The 26,641-nt window shown below is 33.6% G+C and overlaps 2 protein-coding genes across 3 annotated transcripts; one reads left to right on the top strand and one right to left on the bottom strand.

The window, feature by feature from the left end:
* Positions 1–252: 252 nt before the first annotated feature.
* LOC148566000 (uncharacterized) lies at positions 253–1,984 on the bottom strand. Its single transcript, XM_088486559.1, has 4 exons — positions 1,939–1,984; positions 1,395–1,717; positions 1,178–1,276; positions 253–1,086 (listed from the first exon to the last, which is right to left on the bottom strand). The coding sequence occupies exons 1-4, from the start codon at positions 1,982–1,984 to the stop codon at positions 253–255; spliced, it is 1,302 nt and encodes a 433-aa protein (XP_088342685.1).
* A 7,304-nt stretch (positions 1,985–9,288) lies between these two features.
* LOC148565999 (uncharacterized) lies at positions 9,289–12,200 on the top strand. 2 transcript variants are annotated; one of them, XM_088487927.1, is made up of 2 exons: positions 9,289–10,994; positions 11,947–12,200. In XM_088487927.1, exon 1 carries the CDS (start codon positions 9,330–9,332, stop codon positions 10,983–10,985), a length of 1,656 nt encoding a protein of 551 aa, XP_088344053.1. In that variant the 5' UTR covers positions 9,289–9,329; the 3' UTR covers positions 10,986–10,994; positions 11,947–12,200. The 2 variants fall into 2 exon arrangements, with proteins under 2 accessions (XP_088344053.1, XP_088344054.1); XM_088487928.1 differs by lacking the exon at positions 11,947–12,200 and having other exon boundaries at positions 9,321–9,572; positions 9,845–11,160.
* The last annotated feature ends 14,441 nt before the right edge of the window (positions 12,201–26,641 follow it).

The raw sequence follows: 26,641 nt of genomic DNA, 5'->3' as shown, positions 1-26,641 counted from the left end.
CATACAAAAGAATAGACCCCATTGACAGTTTCAACTAGTAATGTAAAATTTTTTTTTAGACTTAGAAATTCTGTTAAGCCTATTACTAGTAGGCATTTATTTCTTATAAAAAAAAAATAGCAAGTGTCCAATCTCCAAAGTAAGGATAAAAGTGCATTCAAAAGCGAATAATAAACAAAATTCTGAAGGTTCAAAAAGTAAAGATTGCAGACACATATTAAAATCATAAAGGTTCACACAAGAAATGCAAGACTAAGATTCAAAGATCTCCTTCAAACGAATAACTTCAGCCTGGAGAACGGTTTGGAAGTTTCTGGCTTCTTTGGTAACTTCCTGTGCGGAGAGCATCTTCTCTTCAAGTAACTGCAGCGCTGCATTGCTACTGTCAAGCATGCCACTCGCTTTGGCAAATTGAGCCTCATTCTTTGTCAAAGCAGCGTCCAGCCTACTTTTTGCTCCTCTCTTGATAGCCAGCTGTTGTTCTAAGTCTCGAATCTCCTCAGATAGCTCATGACCCCGATCTTTAGCTTTTGTAATATGGACAGCCAGGGTAGCTTTGACAATCTCAAAAGAGGAGATGTCTTGTTTCAACTTAGAAAGAGATTCAGTTAGTTGTTGACACGAGGAGATGGCTGCCTGAGAATCTGGAAATTTGGCATAAAGATCCTCATAGACCATCCGCAGGTGAGCCAGCAAAGGATCAGTAGTCTCAGGATGTGATGTATTTGAAAAGGTTTGAAGAATATCAGAGAGCTGAGCCTTAAACTGCGGATCCGTAGCAAGTGTCAAAATAGGTTTGGATAGAATGACACTGAGTTGTTGGCTTAATGGAAGCAGGATGGAATTGTCAACAATCTTGGTTGTGGGAAGAGTAGTATGGGGCTGCTCTGTTGAAGGATGACTTTGAATGGTGGAACAAGATTCAACTATGGCCTTCTGTGTATCCATACTACATGCATATGCTTCATTTAGACTTTCTAAATCAGCCAATAAGTCATTCACCACATTAGGGGTCTGAGCATGGATGGAAGTGATGGGTATTTGTTTTTCTGACCGCTCACTTGGGGGGAGTTCAGAAGCTTGAAGCTAGACAAAAATACAAAAGCAAATGTTAACATAAAACTAAGGAAGATATGAGGAGGAGATATCAACCATCAGGCTAAATGACATACCGTACCTTATTTGCATTGGTTTTGGGCATAGGTCTATTAGATGTGGCAACCATCATATTTTCAGTATTAGGCGCGATCAAAGAAATGGTAGGAGTCACAGTGACCTAAATCAAAAGGTAAAATGAGGACAAAGGTAATAAAAGGGGACTCAGCATGAGTATACTATCACCATGTAAGTTCTTTAAGATGATGTTATTTCAATGTGAAAATATATAAGAATACCTGAGAAGCAAGCCGGTCACTGGCGCTAAGAGCATTAACATCTTTTTCCAAAGAGAATTTACTGACTGATTCATCACTTGACGAGATGTTCTCGTTGGCCTTTTCATTTTGTTGAGAAATTACCGGTCCATCAAGATTGTCATTGGATGTATTTGATGTGTCATTCTTATCGTTACTACTTGAAGATACTGAAGCTTCAATTGGTTCAAGTCTTCTTTTTACCCGACGGTTTGAGCTATTAAAATTGCGTTTCTTTTTTCCTATAAGCCTACTAGAAGACCTTCTCAAAAGAGGATTTGTGGCAAGTGGGGTAGTTGTGTTCTCTGTGGTAATAATAATAATAATTAAAACATGTGCCATTGTGATAGCCTTAGAAGACATTATGCATGAAGAAAATGAATAGCAACAACACAGAGAGGATATGTTACTAATAGAGGAAATTACCTTAACTAATAATAATAATAATAATAATAATAATAATAATAATAATAATAATAATAATAATAATAATAATAAAATGAGCAAATAGTTTAGTGGTAATTACCCTTTTTCGCTCTTTTCACTTGTTGCATTACAAGAACAGTGGTCATCCTTTGACAGCAAGTATTGAAAGCAACTTCAATAGAGGAGTAATAGTTTTTCCACCAAGAAAAGAATGAATAGGTGGTCAATGGACAAGGCTTGAAAGGGAATAAGTGGAATTTATTTCTCCGTATAGCATTATCTTTCTGAATACGCAGCAGGTCTTCTAATGAAATAGTTTTGACATGCGAGGGTTGTGATTCTTGAAAATGATATGGAGACGGAATGGCCTGAGCTAACCCAAATTGTCGTGAAACTGCGTTTGGCATATAGACTGCTGTTCTTAGGTCATTTTCACCCGGGAATCCAGCAAAAAGTAATTGAGGAGTTAAAAACTGCGACCAAATAATGATGCTTTCTTTTTGTGTAACCCCAGCTGGGGTAAGAAATTGCGTCAACCATTTCGGACCAGTTTGACAATTAGCAAAAGGAGTCAAATTTATGTTGTGGTCTTTCTCTGGCAAGTAATAAAAAGCACGGAAGAAGTATTTCATCTTGTCATGTGAGGGCATCAACCTATCAGGGAAGACTAAATTGAGCAAACGTTGTCCGGCAATCGTAGAATCTGTAAGACTTTTTTGGGTCGAACGCGGTTGTAGCTCGGATTCAAAAATAGCGGATAACCACAATTGAAAAAACCAAACGGGACCATCGGCATTAGTGATTCTTTTCTTTTCCCTCATATGGGCTGTGATCCAATCTAGAGTGAGATATAGTCGAGCCAGGAACAATTTGGCCAAACATAGCTTTTTGCCTTCAGCTAACATAACGGCTAATGGGACATAGGCTATTTCAACTTGAATATTTCTAGCACAGAAAACAATGCCACTCAACCAATAGAGAAGGAAGGCTATGTGCTCATTATCAGAAACAGGTTCTCCATCTCGACCTCTGTTATTAAGGATGAAACTCTGATAAGTAGTGGAAGAAAGGTTAATGGAGTACTTAACGCCTGTGGTTGACTGGGTAGTGGTTAAAATTTCCCTCCCAAGGGAGATAGGCCGGTTATTGCAGCTACATCCAGAAGAGTAGGAGTAATCATACCATAAGGAGTGTGAAATGTATGAGAAGTCTCGTCCCAAAAGTACAATGCGCCTCCCATTAATCCTGAATTAACAGTGTAGGTGATTTTACTAAGCTGAATCAGGTCATATATCCTAATCTCTTTCCACAAGGTCGTCTTCTCAGTCTCAACCCTACTTAACCAAGCGTGGTAACCCCCAATGTTGGTCTTTGGGGGATTTCTGAATAATCTGTTGTTGGAATCGAAGTAGCCAATGGGTATGGAGTCTTGAAAAGCAACGGGTCTTCTTTAAGGGTGACCAGGAAAAATATTTTTTTATCTTATTTGCCACTTCAAGAGTGATAATAGGACCAACAAAAGCTGAATCCATACCGTCAATGGTTAAAGGGAGTAGCACCTGAGATTCCCATGTCTTCGATTCTGAGGCCTCTGGTTCAGGAGCAAAATCCTTACCATTCTTGACAACAGGTTTATCGCAAGTGGCAGCTTTAGATGAAGAAGGAGGAATTGTTGACAGATGGTGGCTCGAGGTTGCCATAACGATACAAATTGAAAATTCAAGTATTGAGTGCTAAGGCTGTCAACGATCAACAAACAAGCTATAAAAAAAATATTCTTTAGAGTAAAATTCGAACATTCATAGTCATAAATAATATAAGGGATACCTTGCAAAAAGGTAGAAAAGAAAAGATATTGGAAAAGAAAAGATAAGATAAAGATAGAAAAGAAAAGACATTGGAAAAGAAAAGATAGAGATAGAGCTAACAGTAAAACCTTACTTGAAATATTGAAAAAAATTAGGTATAATCAAACCCTTATGAACAGAGAAGGTCAATCGTAACAGATAAAATTTGGGAGAGTACGTGGGGAGTACAGAGTTGAAGAAAAGTTTAACACTAGCGTATTATCTTTCTCACACGTACCACAAGAAGATAAGAGGACTGAGTGATTTCATTTTTGTTGAGCCAATTCAAATAAATAAACAAAACAACAATGAAAAAAGGAGAAAGAGTACAATACGTACTCTCTAGATGGTGTTCCGAAATTTCATTCTTATCATCATTTATTATTATCATTTATATAAAAAAAAATTAACTAAATAAATAAACATACACTTGTATATACTTTCCTTATTATCATAAAAAACAAAATTTCTTCACTTTCAATCCCTATATGACTTCAAGTGAAAATTTTTGGGAGCATTATGTTAGACAAAATATTATTCTCATAAGAAAATTAAAAAAAATAATAAATAATTAGTTGTCTGTTAATATTCCTATATATAATATCTATATCTATTTTAGATTAAATTAGATCATTTGATAGTTAGTTATTTATTTGAATTTTGAAATTTACATCAAGCAAGAAGTGTGGGAAACAGCTACATGAAATTCAAATTCTCTGCAAGTGGTGTACAAGGAGTAACTGCCCATTAAGATTAGGCTGGTCTATAAATAGAGTTTTAGGAATACGTTGTAATTAGTTCAGTTCTTCTTGGAAAACACTTAGAGACCCAAAACGCTCTCAGCCCCTTGGCATCACAGAGTAAAATTGGGAATCTTAAGTAATTCCTCTGAACTCAAACACTTGTACTTTGCTTTCTTTCAGTTTTTATTAATAAAATTTCTTTACTTTTACGTCTTTTTCTCTTTTACGTTCATGTTTCTTCTTTCATCTTCTTTTTAATTTCCTGTTTGTTTTAATTTCTGCATTTTACTTTGCCTCCGGCACCTTGTATGTTTTTCTTTTTATCTTTAATTTTACTTTCGAAACTACAATTGAGACTTTGAGACACCCACAAAAGGAATCGTTTCCGCTCCTTGAATTAAGATTGTGAAACAAAACTCGAAAATTGTTGATTTATTTGTTGTTAACAATGGAACAAAAATTTGAGTAAAACAGTTTCTTATTATCCCTGTTCTCTGGGTTTGAATTGGAGCTTTATCTGCTCTTTTTAGAGTTTGCTCTGGATGGAGAGCTTCATATTCCCTGAAGGATTCCTTTGCCTCTTCCAGTGTTAGAAACCCTCCTTTATGAATTATCCTTGATTGATGTGTGAATGGTGCTACTTTTTTCCAGGCATCATATACTCCTTTTATGGGGCCATTATAAATTACATAATATTTTTTATCTTGGGTGGATTTTTTAATGATTTCAGCAATTGTTTTATTTTCTGAAATTTTTTCTTCACCTGATTTGTCCACCATGCTTAGCTAGCTGAACTCTGATAGTTTTGCTTGTTGTGTTGATTTCATTGATTCAATAGCCTTCTTGAGAGATTGGATCTGTGTCCTTATTTGCTGATAATGCTTGCATTTTTCGAGTTCTTGCTCATATTTTTGAATTTCTTGATCTAATGCGTTGTAGACGAACTCCATTCTCTTATTAATGTATCTGCAATAACATTTTTGTCGCCCTTAATATATTCAATTTTTATTGGATATTGTAACAAAAATAATTGCCATCTTACCAATCGTCCATGATTATAATCAACTTTTAAATTATATCGTATAAAACCTGTTAGGTAACTTGAATCTGTCCTTAATGTAAATTCTCTGGGTAGTAAATCAATTTTCCATTTCTTAAGAGATTTAATTGCTGCTAGAGTTTCCTTTTCATGAGTGGTATATCTCTGTTCTGTTGGAGTAAAAGTCCCTGAAATATACCTGCAAAGTAATTCCTTTGGGGAATATTTAGAATCTAGTGATTCTTTTCCTTGTTCCAAACTTTTTATAGCTTTCTTAGCTTTTAGATATCCTGACCAGGTTATGTCTGAAGCATCTGTTTCTACTATTAAGTAGTCATTTTCTTCTGGAATATAAAGTTCTGGAAGTTTTTCACATAATTCTTTAATTCTTTGAATTTGCATACTATCTTTTTCATCCCATTTCCATTCTTTTTTAGTACTTATTTTTGGAAATAAGCTTTTAGTGTATTCTGTTATATTCTTTAAAAATCCTTGATCAGAAATATAATTTATACACCCTAAGAATCTTTGTAATTGTTTTCTATCTTCTATTTTATTAGGAAATAAATTTACCTTTTCTAGAACATTTGGTTGAAGTTTTAGCTTTCCTTGAGTGGATAGAATTAATCCAAGAAACTCTATTTCTTGTTTTGCTATTCTTGCTTTTTTTTTGCTAAAAACTAATCCTTTTTCTTTACATCTTTCTAAAACTATTAATAATTTTTGAAGATGATCTTCTTTATCCTGTTTTGTAAAAATTAGTATATCATCAATGTACACTAAAACAAATTCATTTAACTCTTTTAGATTTTCTTCCATAAATCTTTGATAAATACTTGGGGCTTGTTTTAATCCGAATGGTAATACATTCCATTCATAGAGCAACACACTTGTTGATTCTTTTGTTGGGCAAGTAAAAGCAATTAATTTCTTTGTTTCTTCGTCTAAACGAAGTTGCCAATATTCTGATTTTGCATCAAGAGATGAAAACTAAGTTGCTCCTTTGATTTTTTCTAAAATAGAATCTTTTCTTGGAAGTTTATGAGCATCACCAATAGTTGCTTCATTCATCTTCTTATAGTTAATAACCATTCTTCGTTTTTCCCTTTTAATTTCATTATTGTTTTCGACATAAAAGGCTGGAGCCGCATGAGGACTTTTACTTAATCTTATAATTCCTTTTTCTAAAAGATCTCTACATTCTAATGAGAACTCTTCTCTATCTCTTGCGGAATAAGGAATTTTATTTGGAACATTTATCTCTTTTGTAGGATCTTTTAATTTAATGCTTACTAATTCGTTATTTGTATTTTTAATATCTAAAGGGTTTTCAGCACAAATTTCATCCAAAAGTTCTTCTATCTTTATTTCAAGATTATTTTTTGGAATGTTTATCTGAAAGTATAAATTTAAATAACATGTCTCTAATATAGAAAATATTTTAAATTTTAAGATCTTATCTATAGTAGTAGTTGGTATTTTTATACGTTTTGATTTTTGATTTATTGAAGAATCGTGTGGAGCTTTTAAAACTATATATGTTAATTCTTGAATGAATGGATGATATAGCTTTAAAAAGTTATTTCCTATGATAAAATCCATTCCAGAATCTAACATATATATAGATGGAATAATGAACCTATAATTTTGAATAAAAATTTCAGCCATTTCTGTTTTTTGGTCAATTTTATGTATTGATTTGTCAGCTATTCTAACTCTTAATGGTTTCTTTAATTTTTTCCAATCAAGTTTTATATTTGAACTAGCAAAGCATTGTGTTGCTCCAGAATCTATGAAAGCATTTATAAACTTTTCTGTTATTTTTATAGTAATAAATGTGGCATTATTACTCAGTCTCTGAGTCTGTTTCTGAGACATATTCAAAAATATAGTCTAAGTTATCATCAGATTCCTCTAATGGTTCCATGAAACAAGACTTAGCGATTTCTATTTGTTTAGTAAGATCCTTTTTATCCTTCTTTTTCGGACATTCATTTGCATAGTGTCCTTCTTCTTGGCAATACCAACACTTACAATTTTTTTTTTATTCGGGCAATAGTCACTTTTTTGTCTTTTGTTTTTATTGTTATTTTTTTTTCTAAAATACCTCTTTTTTCTCCAGTTTGGATAGTATTTTCTTTTTCTAAATTGGTATTTTCTTCTTCTTTGAAAATTTTTATTAAGCCCATATTTTTGGGGTATCTCTTCATTATCCTGACAGCAAATTCTAATTATATTTGCAAATCTTTTTTGAGTTGCTTCTTGCATACAACGTTCTTTTATTTCCTCTCTTATTGCAGAGGTTGCTCCACCAAAATTATTTTCAATTGTCCCTCTATTTATTTCTCTTATAAATCTTCCCATTATAAATTCATTAGCAGGATATGGAAGTTTTGTTATATACATACTAAGATAATGATTTTTATCTTCTTCTTTTAATTTGTAATAATGTATTCTATATTCACATATATAAGACTCCACATTACATAGATCATATATCTGAATATTAGCTAAATAGTTTTTTGCTTCTTGATATTCTTTATTATAGACTTCTTATCTATGATCTATAATATTTTTTCTAAAAAATTCTTTATATAGAATCATCATTATATATAATATCTTATCATAAGCTGTTGTTTTTGTTGCTAATTCTTCTATTATTTGGTTTTCTATTGATGTCATATAATCTCTTATAGTTCCTTTAGTATGAAACCCTATGTAATTTCAAATATCTCTTCCAGACAATTCACTAAGTTTTGGATTAGTAAAGGCTTCAAATAAAAAGGAATTCAACCAATTTTCGAAAATTTCTTTTTCATTCTTTTTACAGTCTAAGTCAAGCATTCTTTCTCCTTCCATTTCCTGGATTTTAGCAACGTATTTTGATGGTATTTTTGTATATTTTGAATCTTTATTTATAAACCCTTTTTTAAAAGCATAATTATCAAAACCTGTTTCCATTTAAATTGAGATTGATTATCCTTAGATGTTCCAGCTTCATTTTTAACTTGTATTGGAATTGCTGGTTCTTCGTCACTTGAATAATTTAGGATGTGTTCTTCATTTTCTATATTGTCAGAATTTACTAATTCTTCTTCTATTTGAAATTCTTGTTCCATAATATTATTTTCTTGAGCCATTTTTAATTGTTTAAAAAGCATTGTAACTTCTTCTAATTTTTCTTCAATATTCATAACTTTAGTGGTGGTTTTACTTTTAAATCTGTTATGTTGATTATATTTTGAAATTTTTCTTCCTTGGAATTCTCTTTTTCCTTATTTCTTTGAAATTTTATGGATACTAATATTTCTTCAAGCATATCTACTATAAAATTTAATTGTGGGTTAAAAGTATGATAAAGATGTGGGGAATCATTTCCGTGGTAACATTTTTTAGAAATTCCGTGTGAAAAATAAGTTTTTTCAGGTTTTTGAAGTCATTCAATAAAACTTATAATAAAATAAAGATTTTGAGAAAAATCATTTTGTATTGATTTTAAGAATTCGGTGTCATTACAGTTAACATTAGTTAAAATCATTAATTTTTGATCTATTAATTTTGATAATTTAATTATTTCTTCTCTTAAATCTTCTAATTTATTTTTTTCCATTAGGTGACACTTTTCTTTATGAAGAGTTACGATTTTAAGTGAAAAATGTGTCTTTAGAATGTGTGGTTTAAATTTTGCCACGTAAGCACATCTTTAAATCTTGCTGAGTACCTTATAATTCACCTCCAATTATTATGTTATTAGGATTAAATCGGTGACAGGGGCAGGGGCAGGGGCAGGGGGGGGGGGGGGGCGGGCTTATTTCCGTAGGGTTAGCAAACTCCCTCAAACTTAGACGTGCGAATCACTAAAATGTTGTCATCCTCAACCTCAAGGATCACTTTCATTTTTAGGTATTCTCTTCTCCAAATCCCTAATTTTGTTTCCTTCCCTTCCTCTTCATCCCTTCACTCTCATTCTGAGCCCCCATCCCTTCGTCAAGTTGATGAAGCTGTTGATTCCTTCACTCGCATGCTCTCTATGCGTCGCCCTCCGTCCATCATCCAATTCACCAAGATTTTGGGATCTCTTTCCAAGACCAACCATTTCTCCACCGCCATTTCCCTTTTTCAGCAATTGCAAGCCAGGGGAATCGCTCCCGACTTATTTACTTTGACCATCGTAATTAATTGTTGTTGCGGCATGGGTTGTATGACGCTTGCTTTCTCTGTATTGGCCAAGATTTTCAGAATGGATTATCAACCTAATACGGTAACATTGACAACAATCCTGAAAGGTCTCTGTCTCTGTGGTAGTGTTGAAAAAGCAGTGCGCTTTCATGACAGACTGCTGGCTCATGGATTTCACTTTAATCAAGTCACTTATGGGATCTTGATTAATGGACTCTGTAAGACCGGACACACATCAGCTGCTATTCAAGTGTTGAGAAAGATCCCACGGTATGGCATTGCTCCTGATGTCTTCATGTACAGCGCAATTATTGATAGCCTCTGCAAGGATACACTTGTAAGTCAGGCTTTTCATTTATTCTCTGAAATGCTTGCTAAGGGAATTTCTCCTATTGTTATCACATACAGTTCTCTCATTTTTGGATTGTGTCTTGTGGGTCAATATAAGGAAGCCATTGATTTGTTAAGTGATATGGTGCTTAGAAACATTACTCCAGATGTTTATACCTATAGTATTTTGATCGATGGGCTATGCAAGGAAGGAAAGATCAAAGATGCAAAAAATGTGTTGGCTGTGATGACAAAACATGGTGTGAAACCAGATGTGGTTACTTATAGCAGTTTAATGGACGGATATTGTTTGGTTAATCAGGTAAATAAGGCAAAATATGTATTCAACACAATGGCCCAAAGTAGAGTGTTACTTAATGTTCAAAGTTACAATATCATGATTAATGGCTTGTGCAAAAGTAAAATGGTCGATGAAGCCTTGAGTCTCTTTGAAGAAATGCGTCGAAAGTACTTGGTTCCAAACACGGTAACTTACAACACTCTTATTGATGGCTTGAGCAAATCAAAGAGAATCTCTTGTGCTTTGGAGCTTCTTGTCAAGATGCACGAGAGAGGTCCACCCGCTAATGTAGTCACTTACACTTCCTTGTTGGATGGGATGTTCAATATCAAACAAGTTGACAAGGCACTTGTGTTATTCAAGCAAATGAAAGAGAGTGGCATTGATCCAGATATATCCACGTACAATGTACTTATTGATGGCCTATGCAAAGGTGGAAGACTTGTAGTTGCAAAAGAGATTTTTCAAGATCTTTCTGTGAAAGGCTATCCTCTAAATATGAGGACATACACTATTATGATCAATGGGCTCTGCAGAGAGGGCTTGTTTGAAGAAGCATTGGCCCTGCTGTCGGAAATGGAAGGCAATGGTTGCTTACCAGATGCTGTGACTTTTGAAACTGTTATCCGTGCTTTGTTTGAAAAAGATGAGAATGACATGGCGGAGAAACTTCTTCGAAAAATGGTTGCTAGAGGCTTATTGAATTGATAAAAGAAGGTAAAATACATCAACTCAAATTGAAATTACATCTCACTGTTGCTGAATATGTATCATAGTTTTGTAAATTCTGTGTCTGTTGGGTCAGAGGACTTTGGCAATACCATAACATTAATTAATTTTGCACTTCCGATTTTTGCAATTGCTATCATCCTTTTTCATTCCACTACATTATTGATTCTTTAGATGATATTCCTAGTTATAGCTTACAGATTTTGTGTTTAAGATCTCTTTATAGCAACAGAGTGTTATTTACTGTTATTCTATGAGATCATGTATTTATCATGTTAAAATTAAGCAAAACTAAAAAGATTGAAAATTTTGTTTTGTTGTTTGTTCTCTACTATTCTGTTGTGCAACTTATTTTTCCGTATCTTTATAGGTACACTATATATATATATATAAGGAAATTTAAATAGGTACTAAGGATTTATTCTTAGGCTATATAGTTTACACTTCCATCTTAAAAATAAACCCACCTTCTAAAATGCATGTCCCCTCTTTTCATCAACCTAAGCAACATCGAGTCAAGGTAATATGGTTTAGTTATCTCAAGATTTTTGGCCATTTTCTTAATTAATGCTACTCAGTTGTATTGCTTGGAAATTGCTGCTGAAAATATGTACATTATGAAATACTTTTTCGGAGAATGTTTTTCTGTTAATTCTTAGATAAATTACTTCATTATTTCTTGTGTACACGTTATTCCATTGTCTCTAAGTCTCTGTTTATTAGCATTTTAAAAAAAGTTACTGGCTTGGAGTTTTGTTATGGGGGTGTTAAAGTGAAACAATACAGAATTCTGAGTGTCGGCGTATTTTGCCTCCAAATACAAATTTTCCCTGCATATATCCTTCCACTTCCTAATTTTCGATCGTCATCATTCAATCATAATTTTTCTCTCCAAATAATTTTTTTATCACCATCATTCAACAATACCGAACACTTTCAGGGCTCCAATAATAGTACGAAAGCTCCAGCATCTTTGGTGGGGAGGGGTCCTCATCCCCGTGGGGATTTTGCGAGTTCCTTTAAAACTCCGGATAATCTCAATAGATATCCATGGGTTCAAGGTTTTTGGTCATCCCTATATACAACATATAAATATATAATGAACTAGTGATTCAACTATTTAGATTGTTATAGAATTCATATTCAGGAATACTATCTTCTTCAATTCTGCAGAATCTATCCTGCTTTCTTTGCATCAAAAAAAATGTTAATACATTGATGAAGATACTGTAATATGGCAAAATGATCAAAGAATTAAAGAATCATTGAATTGCTCTATGATAACTCTAAGTACATGTGTTTTGGTTGCAATTGATGAAATGAAATCTCATAATATAATCTCATCAAGCAAGCCCCCATCCGAAAAACAATAATAAAAAAAATTTCAGCATCAAATAAACAAAGATTCATATATATAAATTTTGTTGGACTATTAATCTAAAATAGAGCAGCAGGCAACAAAGCAAAAAAGCTTGGAACACCAAAACGAATGTCTTGTTGCACTTGATGATTCAGCAGGGGGACCAAACATTTTAGGGTCTAACTTTATATCTGAAACCAGCAAATCTAGTTTGAATTTTTGTCATTATAGTACTATCTGATAAATGTACAATTGACAAACTAATTGATTTGAAATTAATAATAAATTAATTTATTATTGGATAAATTTATTCACTACTATGCATTAATAAAAAAATATAGATATATTTATCACTTTGTATTTGTATCCGTAAGTACTCTTATAATTCCAACATTTAAGTTAAGTTCTAATTCTATTTCTAAGGTTTGATGTTTTATTTCCAAACATATTTATTTGGTTCTAATGATTTAAAAATAAAAGTAACAGAAGAATAAAAGAAATAAGAAGGCAATAATAGAGAGAAAATAATATTTTTGGAAAAAATTTTAATTTCGACCAAAAGATTAAAATAGAATGAAATAAAATGTTTGTAAAAAAAAGAATTTTTAAGCGTTAGGAACTAAATTAAAATGTAACCGAAACTTTAAAGTCCAAAATAATATTTTTATCTTGTATAAATTATCCATAAAAAAATTGTGCTAATTTTTTGTCATCTATTTTAAGAGAATTTAGTTGTATTCAAATCTAAAAGGATGATATTTTTTCTATTTTTTAAGAAATAATTTTGAAAATTTACTTTAGATAAATATATTTGTCATAAATAAATTACTTCAAAATTGCTTAAATTTTATTTAACTTGTTCAAAAATTATTTCAAAATTTCAATGCCTTTTTTTTCAGACATGAAAATTTCAATGCTTCAAACAATAGTATTGGTTGATAATTTGCCTAATAGGCTGATACTGGTGGGCTTTTTACTGCAATGAAAATAAAACAGCAAGTTGAAGGTTAAAACCAAGCCATCCATTAAGTGAACAAAATTTGAAGAATACAAATTATAGACATGTTATTAATTCAAGGTTTCAACTACATTATGCGAAAGCTCAACACAAGTACACAACTCGGTGACCATTATAGAAGGTATATGTTGATTAGGTAAAAGCGAGGATAATATAATAGGGAACAATTCCACAAACTATAAAATGTTCATCTATTTGTTTTAATTTGTTTACTTAGTTGGTTTATAGCTATAATGGTTTTGTTCTCTTAATTTGATTGTGGATCTTTCAATGGAAAATGCAATTTCTCGGTTGTTAAATTTTTAAACCAAGAAAAAAGATATAATAATAAAAATGTTACTATGAAAATAAAAGGAAAAAATTATAAAAACAATCAATATTCCTATTTTCATGTGAAACAAGACAAATATTGCATTAAGTTGTGCAACTTGTGATATTAAAAGAGGGGAGGGGAGGGGAGGGGAGGGGGAAGCTATATATCCTTGTTTTAGAAGGGTACTAATACTTTTTTATTCTTTGATATAAAACGGGGCTAAAACCCAGGAAAAAGAAAAATATTAAACAAGAGTGGTTCTGCAGAACTCCCCTCCACGCTCATCAGTTTTCATCAAGAGAACCATTATAGCTGGGACTTCTTTGAACAACATGACCCTTTTCTCCATTCCTTGCCCATATTTGGTTAGAGCATCAACACATTGATTTGCTTCTTTAAAGATAAGCCGAATCACCACTTTTTGCGGTTTTATCAGTAGCTCCTTGATCGACCTCACCAGGGAAGTTCCAACGTGAGTCGCAACCGCCGTATTCTGGACGAGATTAATAGCACAGCTCGGGTCAGATTCAATTTCCAGGTAAGGGATATGCAAGTCTACTGCTAATTTCATTCCTATAAAGAAACCCCAAAGCTCAACTATAGTGATTGTATATTTTTCGATGTTCATACTGAATCCAGCGATGAATCGTCCTCTGGAGTCTCTGATTATTCCCCTAGTGGCTCCTTTGCTATCAGGTTGAAATACAGAACCATCAACATTGAGCTTGGCCTATCCTCTTTTCGGCGACTTTCACCCAATCAAGACTGTTCTAGTAAGACGAAGTGCTCTTTTATTCTGCTCTGTGATATCCAGAATGTGGTTGTAATTCTCTGCCAAGTTCCTAATCTTGTGATGCATCTGATTATTCTGGGTATTTAGGTTGCTAAACACTAATTCATTTCTGCATTGCCAGGCTAAGTTGCAGGTTGTCACGAAAGTGATGGTCCACGGAGTACTATCCTGGGATGGAGTATGTTTACTCAAGTTATTTTTAATCCATTCTGAATAAGAAAGGCTAAAAAACTCTTGTTATAAACTACTATTGACAAGGCTATTCCAAACAATGCGGATAAAAGGGCAGTCACGCAATGTATAGAGCAAAGTCTCTTCTTCTCCCTGGCATCTTGGGCAGTTGCCATCTTCGGTAAGTCCTCTCCTTCTTCTTTTATGATTTGTCAACAATGCCTCATGAGTGAGTAACCAGCAAAAAGATCCGAGTCTTTGTGGCAACTTGGCTTTCCAAATCTATTTGTATAGAGTATGCTCCTCTCCATCTTCAATACAAAAAGTTTCATAGGCTGATTTAATAGAAAAAACACCATTTGGGCAGGACATCCAACTGATAGAATCTTTCCCGATTTGCGGATTAAGAGCTTTGATTGTATGTGAAAAATCTGTGACCTCTTCGGGTAAAACACGATTCAGGGCTTCCCAATCCCAGTCACCATTTTCGGTGACATAGTCTGCAACCTTTTCATTGAGTTTATCCTCTTTTAGATTAGTTAAGGCCACCTCTTTCAGATTAGTGAATCCAGGGATCCATTGTTCCCTAAAAAAAGGGATTTATTCCCATCTCCAAACCTCCAGATGAGATTGGTTTTGAATTTCTCCCAGACCTTATTAATTCCGACCCAAGCATGTGAGCTACCTGATCTATGCTGAACCTTTGGCAAGATATCTTCACCGCAGTCATATTTGGCTCTCATGACTTTCACCCAAAGCTTGTCTTTGTCGTGAATTAGTCCTCAAGAGAGTTTCATGAGGAAGAGTGAGTTTGAATCCTGAGCCTTTCTCTAACCCAACCCACCTTTCTCTTTGGGCTTGCATATGCTATGTATTTTTCTACCCTTTTCGCTGCTTCCTCATAAAAAGTCTCTACAAATCTTGTCAACTTTTTGACACACTACTGCTGGGATCTTCATGGTTTGCATGCAATAGCTTGAAATAGTTACAAGAACCAATTGTATGAGCGTGCATCTTCCTGCTAAAGAGAGAGTTTTTCTGTTCCAACTAGATAGCTTGCTTTTCATCTTGTCAATAATAAACTGAAAGTGTTGTTTGTTGCACCGTTTGTGAATGAGTGAAACTTCCAAATACTTTCCTAAGTTAACTGTGAGGTTGATTCCTAGATCTTGACTCAAAAGATAGTGTTATGACTGACGTTGCTAGATAAGAAAACACAAGACTTCTTGAGTTTGACCTTCTGACCTGAACAATCACAAAAAAGAGAGAGAGCATTCTTGACGATCCGGACTTGCTTCATATCTACTTTAGCAAAAAGTACTAGGTCATCTGCCAAACAGAGATGAGAAATTTTAGGTCCACCCCTTGAAAGCATGATAGGTTACCATTTTTTGTCATGAATTAATTTATTTATCAAGTGAGATAAGCATTCAATACAAAAAACAAAAATATAAGGGGATAAGGGGTCTCCCTGTCGAATTCCTCTGGTAGGCCTGAAGGTCTCTGAAGGAGAACCATTCCAAAGAATATTCATGGAAGTCGTTGATATGCAGTAGCTGACGACTTTAGTGATATTCTTTAGAATTCATGCATCCTTAAGAGTGTCCATTATAAACACCCAATTTAGCCTATCATGGAACTTTTTTAAGTCAATTTAGCCTTAAAGTCCTTTCCATGTTTTTTATTTCTCATAGTGTGAACCACCTCTTGGGCTACAAATATATTGTTTGCGCTCACCCTGCCAGGCACAAAACTAGATTGGGTGTTAGAGATAAGTGTGGATATAAACTTTTTCAGTCTTAAAGCAATAATTTTAGTTACAAACTTATAACAAACGTTACAACGACTAATGGGCCTAAAATGCCCAAAATTTTTCAGCGAAGGGATCTTAGGAATTAAGGCAATTAGAGTCTTGTTAATTTTTTCAATATTGTTTGGTTCTCTAAAAACTCCTTTCACCCAGTCTATGAAAGAGGTAGCCACCACATTCCATACTTGTTGATAAAATTTTGTTGGGAGGCCGTCACTTTCGGATGCCTTCCAACTACCCATAGAGGAAACAACATTTTTAATTTTCTCATTTGTCATCTCTGTTGCAATCTCTTCATAATCTATTTCCTGCAATCTGGGGAACTGATTAGAAATACCAAAGGAATTAGAAACAAAATTAGAACAATAAAGAGTCTTAAAGAAATTGACACCCCAATTCTTTAACATTTTCACATCTTCTACCCAATCTCTATCTTCACTTTTAAGGGCGGTTATTCCATTCTTCTTCCTCTTCCCATCAGCCTTTAAGTGAAAGTATTTCGAGTTCTTGTCCCCAAAAAGAATTGTGTCACATCTAGACATTTGTTGCCAATATGTTTCCTTTTGAATCGCTATAAACTCATACTCCTTCCACAATTCTTTTTGTAGTTTATCCAAAAAAAGATTGTGATTAAAAGAACACTTATTGTTGATGCCTTCCAACCTTAAGAGGATCCATTTTTTTTTCTTGAAAATGTTTTCAAATACCTCTTTATTCTATATCTTTGCCTTTTTAATGAAACGTGTCATATTAAGTAAAAAAATTATTTTTTTTTCAGCCAGCTATTTTTAATCAAATTGTTGTAATCTTCATGTAGAACCCAAGAGGCAAGGAATTTGAAGGGTTTAGGTCCTTCATCCCTATAGGCCAAACGAAAATCCAACAAATTGGAAAAATGATTTGACTTTAGTTTGGGTAAGTGCTTAACACAAATATTTAGAAAATCATCAGAAAAATTTACGTTACTTAAGAAACGGTCAAGTATTCTCTTAATATTACCTCTTTGCCAAGTGAAAAGGGTTCAGTAAAAGCTAAATCTTTAAGCTCACAACAAATTAAACAATCGTTAAATTTATTAGTATCAAGAGATAGGTTAGAGGATCCTTCTGTGTCGTTTAGGGAGAGAATAGAGTTGAAGTCCCCTCCTAGGCACCAAGGACCACTTAAAGTAGTGGCAATATCTTTTAACTTGGTCCAGAATTTGTTCCGTCCCCCCATCCTCGGACTTCCATAAACCGCTGTATAGAACCAATGATCGCTATTTTGCCACTGGACTTCAAGGTGAATAAGTTGCATATGAATGAGCAACGGCTTAATTTTTCAAGAATTCTGTTTTCAGAGACACGAGATACCCCTGGAATATCCTTCTGTATCACTAATGCACCAAGAGTCAAATCTCAATTTTCTAATAATTGATTTTGCTTTCAGACCTGAGACATGGGTTTCCAACAAAACACAGAAATCAGTTCCATATTTGATCATAAGGTCATTAACAATAGATTCGAGGCCTTTAGCCGAGGCTCCTCGACAATTCCAAGTTAAAATATTCATGGATAACAATAAAACAAGAAAAATTTAATCATGGAGATATAGAAGAAAAAAAACTCCCTAGTTCAGAGAAGTTCAGTCTAGGCTTCTATGTCATTTGGTTCCTTAGCATTCTCAGAGTAGATTCTTCAATTTTATTAATATCGATAGCCATTCTATTAGCTTCACTGCTCATATCCCCATCTTCTGGCGGTCTATCTTTGTAATATTCGTTGCCTTGTGCTGAAGTTCCTCCACCCATGATTTTTGCGATAAGAGCACCTGATATTGCATTGCTAGAACCATTTGTAGGAATATAGTTCCCTTATTTGTGACTTAGGTAGACTTCCTTGGCCAGTCTATTGAATTGCCTCCAGTATTCCTGATGTCTTTGATCTTGATCTTTTTTGTTAGTCTCATACGAGTGTTGGCTGGCTTTCACAATAATGATAGCTTTTTTTTCTGTTTTGATTGTTGCTACCTGAATTCGGATTATCTTGGTTCTGTTTTTTGGAATTTTCTGGGCCCTTTCCTTTTGTGTTTTTGTTTGGAGGGTTTAATTTTGGTGCTCCTTTCTGGCTTTGGTTTCTGGTGTCCAGCATGTCGTGAGGCTGATTTGCTTTAGGAAAACCCTCTTTCTTTTTTAATCTACTCCTTTAACTTGCCTGATTGATGTTTTCTTTATTTTCTTCTCTTGCCTGATCTTTCTCCACTCTTTGTAGAGTATCAAATTTGGTATTGAAGTTGTCTTTTTTATTCTCCCCATTTATATTTTCTGATCCTTGTTTGTATCTTCTTGGAGGCTTTTTGACAACCATCAACAGGCCATAAGGATTTTCTCATAAATATCTGATTTTATTCCTGAAATTTTTGCCCCAGGTTGTTGTTTGTTACTATTATTAGTAATACTATCCTCTGATTCTGTTAATTCCTGAAGATCTGTAACATTAATATCTTTTCTGATTTGGTCACCCTAAACTTCCCGAGTTGTCTGGTTCTGATCTACGGCTACGCCGTTGGTGTTCTGGCCAGTCTGATGTGTTGTTGTTGCCTGATTCTAGTTGTTTTCCGTAGCATTCTTCGCTGTTTCAGGAAATACATCACGCTTGTGTCCATATCTTCCATATTTAAAGCAGATTTGGTGAAGGCCTTTGTATTCAAGCCAGAATTCCTTTTTAAAAGCTGTGAATGTTGGCACCAATTTTTTTTTCTCAAATAAATTTCCATGCAAATATGAACAAATTTAGCCCTTGAATGTATAAATGTGTGCTCATTCGCTTTTAACATCGTTCCAAATATTTTTTCTACTTTTCATAGAAAATACCTATTATACAATTCTACTAGAAGGTTAGGTATTCTTACCCAGACTGCCACTTTTTGGACCTCACACTTTTGGAAAATAAACAGGGTCTCCATCTTTGCACCAAAATGTAGTGATCAGCAATCATCTAGGAACCCTCGAATAAGGCATGAGAATAATCCTCTTGGCTCGAGAAACGAACTAGAAAGTATCTCCCCACAAAATTCATTACTCGAATTGCTTCTTTCTTCGTCCATCTCTTCATTGTTTGAAGATTTAGATTTTTTTCTAGAGGTTTGGTGACGAGTGCTTACTTCCACGGCCTGCACCATTCATCGTATTCTTCTAGAGAGACATCTATGACTAGATTTGGAGTGAAGGGAGTCTGGTGGCTCTCCATGGGATCCTCATCGAAGATATAATCTTCAGTGACCATCTCTACAATCCCATACGGGTTCATCTTATCCAAACCATCTATTTTAAGTAATTACTAACATTATATTTTTCTAATTATTTGCTTGTCTTATTTATTATTTATGCTTTCAATCAATTATATTAATAAACAAATAAACTAAATTAACTTCAGTTATACTTGGACTATTCAACAATTTAACATAATCTTTTTAATTTGGGATTAACTATTAATGATAGAAAATAAAAAAATTTGGAATAATTCAATATTATGAACGTTAATTATTATTGTGAAATAACCTAAAATTTTACAGTAATTTATTTTTAAAGAAATAATCAAGTATTATTGTTAATTATGAAATAACCTAAAATCATAATGCATTTTGTTTTTAAAGAAACAATCATCCATTAATATCTATAAATAGAAACTATCGTCAAAATGCTTTGATTAAAAATATGAGGGGTTAATTACTATTCATTATTAATAATATATCGATTATATCAAAAAGTGAAAATATAATTATCCGAATTTACACCATTAGAAGAATTACCATCATTAGTAAAATTTTGTCAAAAAAAAAAGAAGAATAAAATTGCAAACATAGTGAATTTAAAAAATAAATATAGTTAAGTATATAATTATGCTTTTTTAATAAATAGTAAAAAATTAAATATCATAAACTATATTCTTTCAAAGGTAACCCTTTTAAGTTGTTATGTTTGGTATGGTTTATTTGTATATCATTTAAATTGACATTATTTTTAATTATAATAATCATTTATCCATAATAATTATTATTAGAATTTAATAAATTTTCATACCTTGCAATAATTATCTATAAAAAAATATATATATCCTGAAAAAATTATTAAATAAATTTATTCTTTTTGCCTTATTTTCACATTAAAAAAATTTTTGTTCTGTCTTTTTTAATTGTTATTATGTTTTTAGAATTGTTAAATAATATTAAAAAAATTCTTTAAAAATAAAAATAGCAATGACACCTTGAATAATTAATTCAATAGAATTAAATTTAAACGAATAAGATGATTCAGTTAATTATTATACAAATAATAACATATTTATAAATATTAATAATAAAAATAGTCTCACTATTGTAAATTATCAATACAATAATTATATGAAAAAACAACTAATTACATAATTGCATAATTTTCAAGATCCTATATAGTTGAATCTAATGGACAAATAAAAAATATCTATATGATAATGTCCTAATATTTTAGTATATTATAAATCATATTATAAATTTATATATCATATTATAATTTTAAGTCAACTCTTTAAACACATTATAACATAAACCATCTAAAAAGATACACCAAATTAACAAATATCACATGGGTCACACACAACATATATACACTCTAAATTATTACGATATTTCAAATAAAAAGAGTATCAATACAGCGAAATTAATGAATATAATTAAAATTAGGGATGACAAAACTCTTCGAGACGCGGGGATACCTGCGGGTACTGCCTCGAATGGAGATCCGACTGTGGGAAATTTTCTCCGCAGAGATGGGGATGGGGGACAAAATTTCTCCGATGCAGGCGCGAAGACCCGAGCGAGGATCCCTGCCCCATCCCCGTTAATCCCCGAAGTTCATAAATTTACTGAATTGTCGTTAATAGTATATTTCTCATATATGTTTTTTAGTAATTTCACACACACACACACACACATATATAGATATATATAAACCCAAAACTCCTAATCCTAATTTGCATAACCCTTCTTCAATTCAGAGATCCCTAACGTTGTCCATACTCCATCCAACCTCTCTGTAGCTACCCCCTCGCCACTCTCCCTTCTCACCGCATCGTCACACCTCACCGTGCCATCACCCTCATCATGTCGTGCTCTCTATTTGTGACGTTCCTTTCCGTAACTCTGCCATCGTGTCCATTCTCCTCTCTGTTGCCGCATTTCCCACCTCGTCCACTGCTCTGTCCTCTAGCTCGCCATTGCATTCCACCACTACGTCATTTTGAAAGAAGTCATCATCTTGTCATCTAGATTTTTTGTATAAAATATTACTATTTTTGTATATGATGGATACTTGCAGCTCTATTCATATGAAAATTAATAATTAGTTAGAACTATCAGATAGATGGAGAATGGGGATGGGGATGGGTAGGAGGAGCAAATCTGGGGGTGGGGATGGGGAGCAAGGAGGCATCCCCGCCCCCGCCCTATCCCATTGACACCCCTAATTAAAATAAAGAGCAACAAAGAGACACACGAAAAAAATAATAATAAAGAGAATCAATAAAAATATTAAAATATAAACCACATACACGAACAATGTATATATTAATTGTGAATCACAAAAAAAAGACAATATATATATATATATATATATATATATATATATATATATTTAAAAGAGTATGCACCTAATAATAAGCAATTAAAATAAACAAAAAATTTAAAAAATATAAAAAATAAAATAAAATGTATAAATAAAGATAAAGGAAAAAAATAAATAAATTACGAAAATTGTATCCTAAACATGAGAAAGAGAGAAAGAGAGAGAGGGGGGAGGGGGAGAGGGAGGGAGGGAGGGAGGAAGAGAGAGAGAGAGAGAGAAAAAAGAGCGAATGAATAAAAAATATTTGATCTTGTATAAATAGATGGTATTTAGAAAAATAAACTAATTAAATTAAGGGGCCTGCTACACATACAAGCAATTAAGGCCTACAAGCCTTACAAGTTGGCCCAGCCCAGAAACAATCCACGTGCACTCAAGCCTTAGAATGGAGCGTCAATCTCACGCGCCTCACACAACGGTTACGCTCTCCAAAACACGCTGATTATGGGGTACTCTTCCTCTTCTCCCTCAAAGAAAACGCAAACCGTCAAGTTTCAAGGAAGATTCCAAATAAATTACAATTCTGAAGAGACGTTCGAACTCGTCGCGAAGATTAGAAGAAATCAAGAAAAAAAATAGAACTCTCCATCAAAAATCGCCGGAAAAAACGAAGAAATATTATTCAAGGTAAGTTACTGTTTTACTGATCTTGTAGATTTTCAACATTTCGAAATCGAAGAACTAGGTTTTACTGTTCTTCTAGGTTTTACTGTTCTTCTTGTTCTAGCTCTCATTTTACTGTTTTTAATGTACTTCTTGTTCTAAGTTTTACTGTTCTTCTAAGTTTTTTTAGGTTTTACTGTTCTTCTAAGTTGTTCTAGGTTTTACTGTTCTTCTTGTTCTAGTTCTTCTCCTAACGGATTTTTTGGAGTATATTGCGTAATTTGGTGGGTGTATATGGCATAATTTGTTGGGTGTATATGGTTGATTGTTGGGTGTATATGGAGTAATTTGTTGGGTGTATATTTCTGAACTAATAATGTAATATAATCAACTGTTGCAACTGTTCTAATATTGCTTGTCCTTGGGTGTATATTGCTTGACCTTGTATATTTATGCATGTTTGAGTGAATTGAACATCATTTTGAACTGATCTAATTAAATACTTATGAGAATCCATATAGGTGTATGTGGCTGATCTATGGTTGTATCTGACTGATATATGGGTGTATTTTTCATTTCAGAAAAAATGGCAAGCAAAAATCAAGCTGGAAAAAATGTAAGCACAAATATATGTCTTAGATCAAATCAGTTTTTCATAATAAAAATATATCTGACTCTAATTTTACTTTGTTTATAGCAAATCAAAGACCTTAAGTGTGCAACCCATTTGTTGAGTGAGAAATTCAGAAATATGAGCGAAGAGAAGAAAGCAATTGTTAGGGATTTGGGATTTGGTGGCCTGATGCACATCTCGCCGCTAAGGGTGCATCACAAGTTATTAAAGGAGTTGGCTAACTCCTTTAAATTAGGAAAAAACACACTCGAAACCGGCTACGGTTCGTTTAGAGTAAGACCAAGCACAATAGGGGCTGCACTTGGCCTCAACGCATCAGGTAAAACATAGGTGTATATGAGCCATATTGGGGTATATTTCAAGTGATTTTTGGGTGTATTTCAAGTGATTTTCATACTATGTTGTTTTCCTTTTTGTAGGAAATCTATTTCCTCAGAAAATCAATTATAAGGATCTTTCTGAAGACAACAAACAAATTTTTAGAAGATTCCAGGGGAAGACCCTAAAAAGTCTCACAGATGAGATGATGACTATTGCTGTTGATAATGAACAGGATCGCCTCATGTTCAAGAGAATTTTCATCCTCTATATACAGATGGCATTCCTCTTACCAACAACAATTAACAAAATCTCCCTTGTCTACTTGACACCAATTTTCAAGATGGACGTAATAAAAGAGGGAAACTGGGGAGCACATGTTCTGAATTTCATCATCAAGGGCATAACAGATTACAATCTGAAAAAGAAAAAGGCAATTGACGGCGGCCTGTTTGCCCTGATGATAGTTTACTTCCATCTATCAAAAAATAAAGACAAAAAAGGAGAAGAAAGACCTCCAGAACTCTGGATTGCCAACTGGATTAGAGAGCAGTTGGTTGAAAGAATGAAAGCAGAAGTGGATGAACATATGGTAAGTGAAAAGAATACCTTGGGTGTATTTTATTTACCTGAATGCTGCTAACTAAAATTTCTAATATTTCAGGAGATTGTAAAGATGGCTGAAACAAAGGAGAAGTTAAAACAAATGAAGAAAAAAGATAAGAAAGAAAAAAACAAAAAAACAAAAAAAAAGGAAAGCAAGTTCATCATTATCAAAGACTGAAACATCTGAAGCTAAAGTCTATTCTTCCTCTGATTCTGAGACAGAAGAAGACTCAGAGGGACCAAAAAGGAAACAACCCACCCAAAAGGCCAAAAAGTAAGTAACATACTTGGGTGTATTTTGTCACTTTTAGGGTGTATTTTGTCACTTTTAGTCCTTTTCTTAATAATGATTGTTTGCCTACGAGAATTGAATCCAAAAAAAGGAAGAAAAATCAGGAAGATTCCGATTCAGAAACTGAATCGAACGATGAGTAATGTTCTAAAATTATCATCGCTTTCTTTTTTGTTTATTCTCAAAATTTCTTGTATTAACAGTGCGTTTCTTATTAACTTTCAGAAGCAAAAAATCATCACCAATAGAAAAATAAAAAACAAAGAAAAAGAGCAAGCTCATTGTTGAGGATTCATCTCCTGAACAAACTCATACCTATCATGGGTGGGATATTTTATAAAACTATACTACCATTTGTGTTCAAAATTATATTTGTTAACATGTTGTTTTATGCATATGCTATCAGATCTGAAATTGGAACTGAAGAATTAGAAGAATTATTGAGGGAATCTAAAAAGAAGAAAAATAATGAAAAATCTGCTGCACAGGGGTTTGTAATTTTTGGGGTGTAAACTTTTTTTTGGGTGTTTTCGTTGCTAATAGCTGTTTTTGGTTTCCCAGGGAGAAGGGAGCTGACTTGCAATCGACAGAAGATCACTATGACTCATCTGAGACGTAAGAACCTTTATTTGATAAAATCTTGTTATTCTGATTTAACCATATGGTATTTTTACTGAATGATATCTATTCCATCTTTAGAATACCAGACGTAAACTTAGGAAGTGATGATCCTTTATCTCAAGGACACACGGATCAAAGCAGCATAAACAAACCAGCAGAGAGCATGTAATTTCTCTTTCTAATACCAGTCGCTTTTATCTTTTATTACCTTATGCTTCTAATTCTGTATATATTTTTTTTAGAAAAAAAAGCCTTTTTATGTTTTATTCGAGAAAAAAAAGGCAGGAAAAAAAAGCAAAATATGCAGGTACATAAGTTCTCAAAAAAACAAAGCTTGTGTTTCTTATGATTACTTCGGGTGTATTTTTTACTTTCTTTGGGTGTATTTCAGGTTGAGTCTGGTTGAAGAGTCAGCCAGTGAGCCAACTGAAGAGAACATGATGGTTGTCCGGGTAGAGACACAATCACAAACGGAAGCGCTTTCAATGTGAGTTTTTCAAGAAAATTTCAACCTTATAACCATTTTATTTTCGGGGGCGTTGTTAACCTTTTATTTTTCTTCTTATTTAGAGTTCCGATTCAAGTTTGTCTACCACTGTCCCAAACAACCACTGTGCCAGAAATTGAACCAGCCCCTGTGCCAGAAATTGAACCAACCCCTGCAAAGTCTCCAAGTGAAAAAATTAATGAAGAAACTACAAAAAGGTAAGGAATAATCTTGGGGTGTATTTGTTAATTGTTTGGGTGTATATTGTCCTTGTTGGGGTGTATATCCTCACAATTATTCTGTAACACTGCAGTACTCCAGAACCGCCGCCAAAAACTAAAGAAAGCACACCCACGCTTCCACCAGCTTCATCTAAAGTGTAAGTTCAGCAGAGTAAAATTTTGTTTTCAATATCATTCATCTATTCTTACTCTTATAGTATGTTATATCTCATCACACAGTAATCCAGCCTCAGAAGATGCTGCTGCACTAATGATGATGGCACGGACAGCATCGTACATTCCTAAAGAAGGTTCAATGCCATCATTCAGCCTCGGCTTGATTGATTCAAGCCAAGAAGAAGCAGCAACGCAAGAGGGGCAGAGGGAGAAAACTCCTGAAACGCCAAAACTAATAGAACAGTTAGGGGAGCTGGTGAAAAAAATTGCAAGCAGTGGGGTGAAAACAGAAGGTAAAACTCCACCTATTCATAAGCAAAGTGGTGAACAAAGTTTTGAAAAGTTTGAAACTCCTGCGAGGACAAATGAAATGAGTGCTGAAATGAAAGAGAAATGCTACATCTGGGCCACACGTGTCAAAACATCCGCAGATGGACGTACTAATGAGTATGACGCCGTGTGCACACTCATTGCCCAAGATAAATACATTTTGTCAAAACTCCACTTCGCATCTCTCCAAGCTGATACACATATAGAAGCTGAGGTAATATTAGAATAACATTAATGATTTTA

This window comes from Arachis ipaensis, chromosome B5 (genome assembly GCF_059453495.1).
Source record: "Arachis ipaensis isolate K30076 ecotype BB chromosome B5, ASM5945349v1, whole genome shotgun sequence".
NCBI classification, from domain to species: Eukaryota; Viridiplantae; Streptophyta; class Magnoliopsida; order Fabales; family Fabaceae; genus Arachis; species Arachis ipaensis.
The sequence above is the reverse complement of the archived record's forward strand: the minus strand, read 5'-3'. Positions and strand labels throughout refer to the sequence as shown.

Bases quoted from the DNA above. Each gene is read 5' to 3' on its own strand.
- LOC148565999 (XM_088487927.1), top strand. From the start codon at position 9,330: ATGTTGTCATCCTCAACCTCAAGGATCACTTTCATTTTTAGGTATTCT.
- LOC148566000 (XM_088486559.1), bottom strand. From the start codon at position 1,984: ATGACCACTGTTCTTGTAATGCAACAAGTGAAAAGAGCGAAAAAGG. The intron at 1,718-1,938 runs GTAATTACCACT...TTATTACCACAG, and splicing joins AGTGAAAAGAGCGAAAAAGG to AGAACACAACTACCCCACTT. The intron at 1,087-1,177 runs GTACGGTATGTC...ATTTTTGTCTAG, and splicing joins CCAAAACCAATGCAAATAAG to CTTCAAGCTTCTGAACTCCC.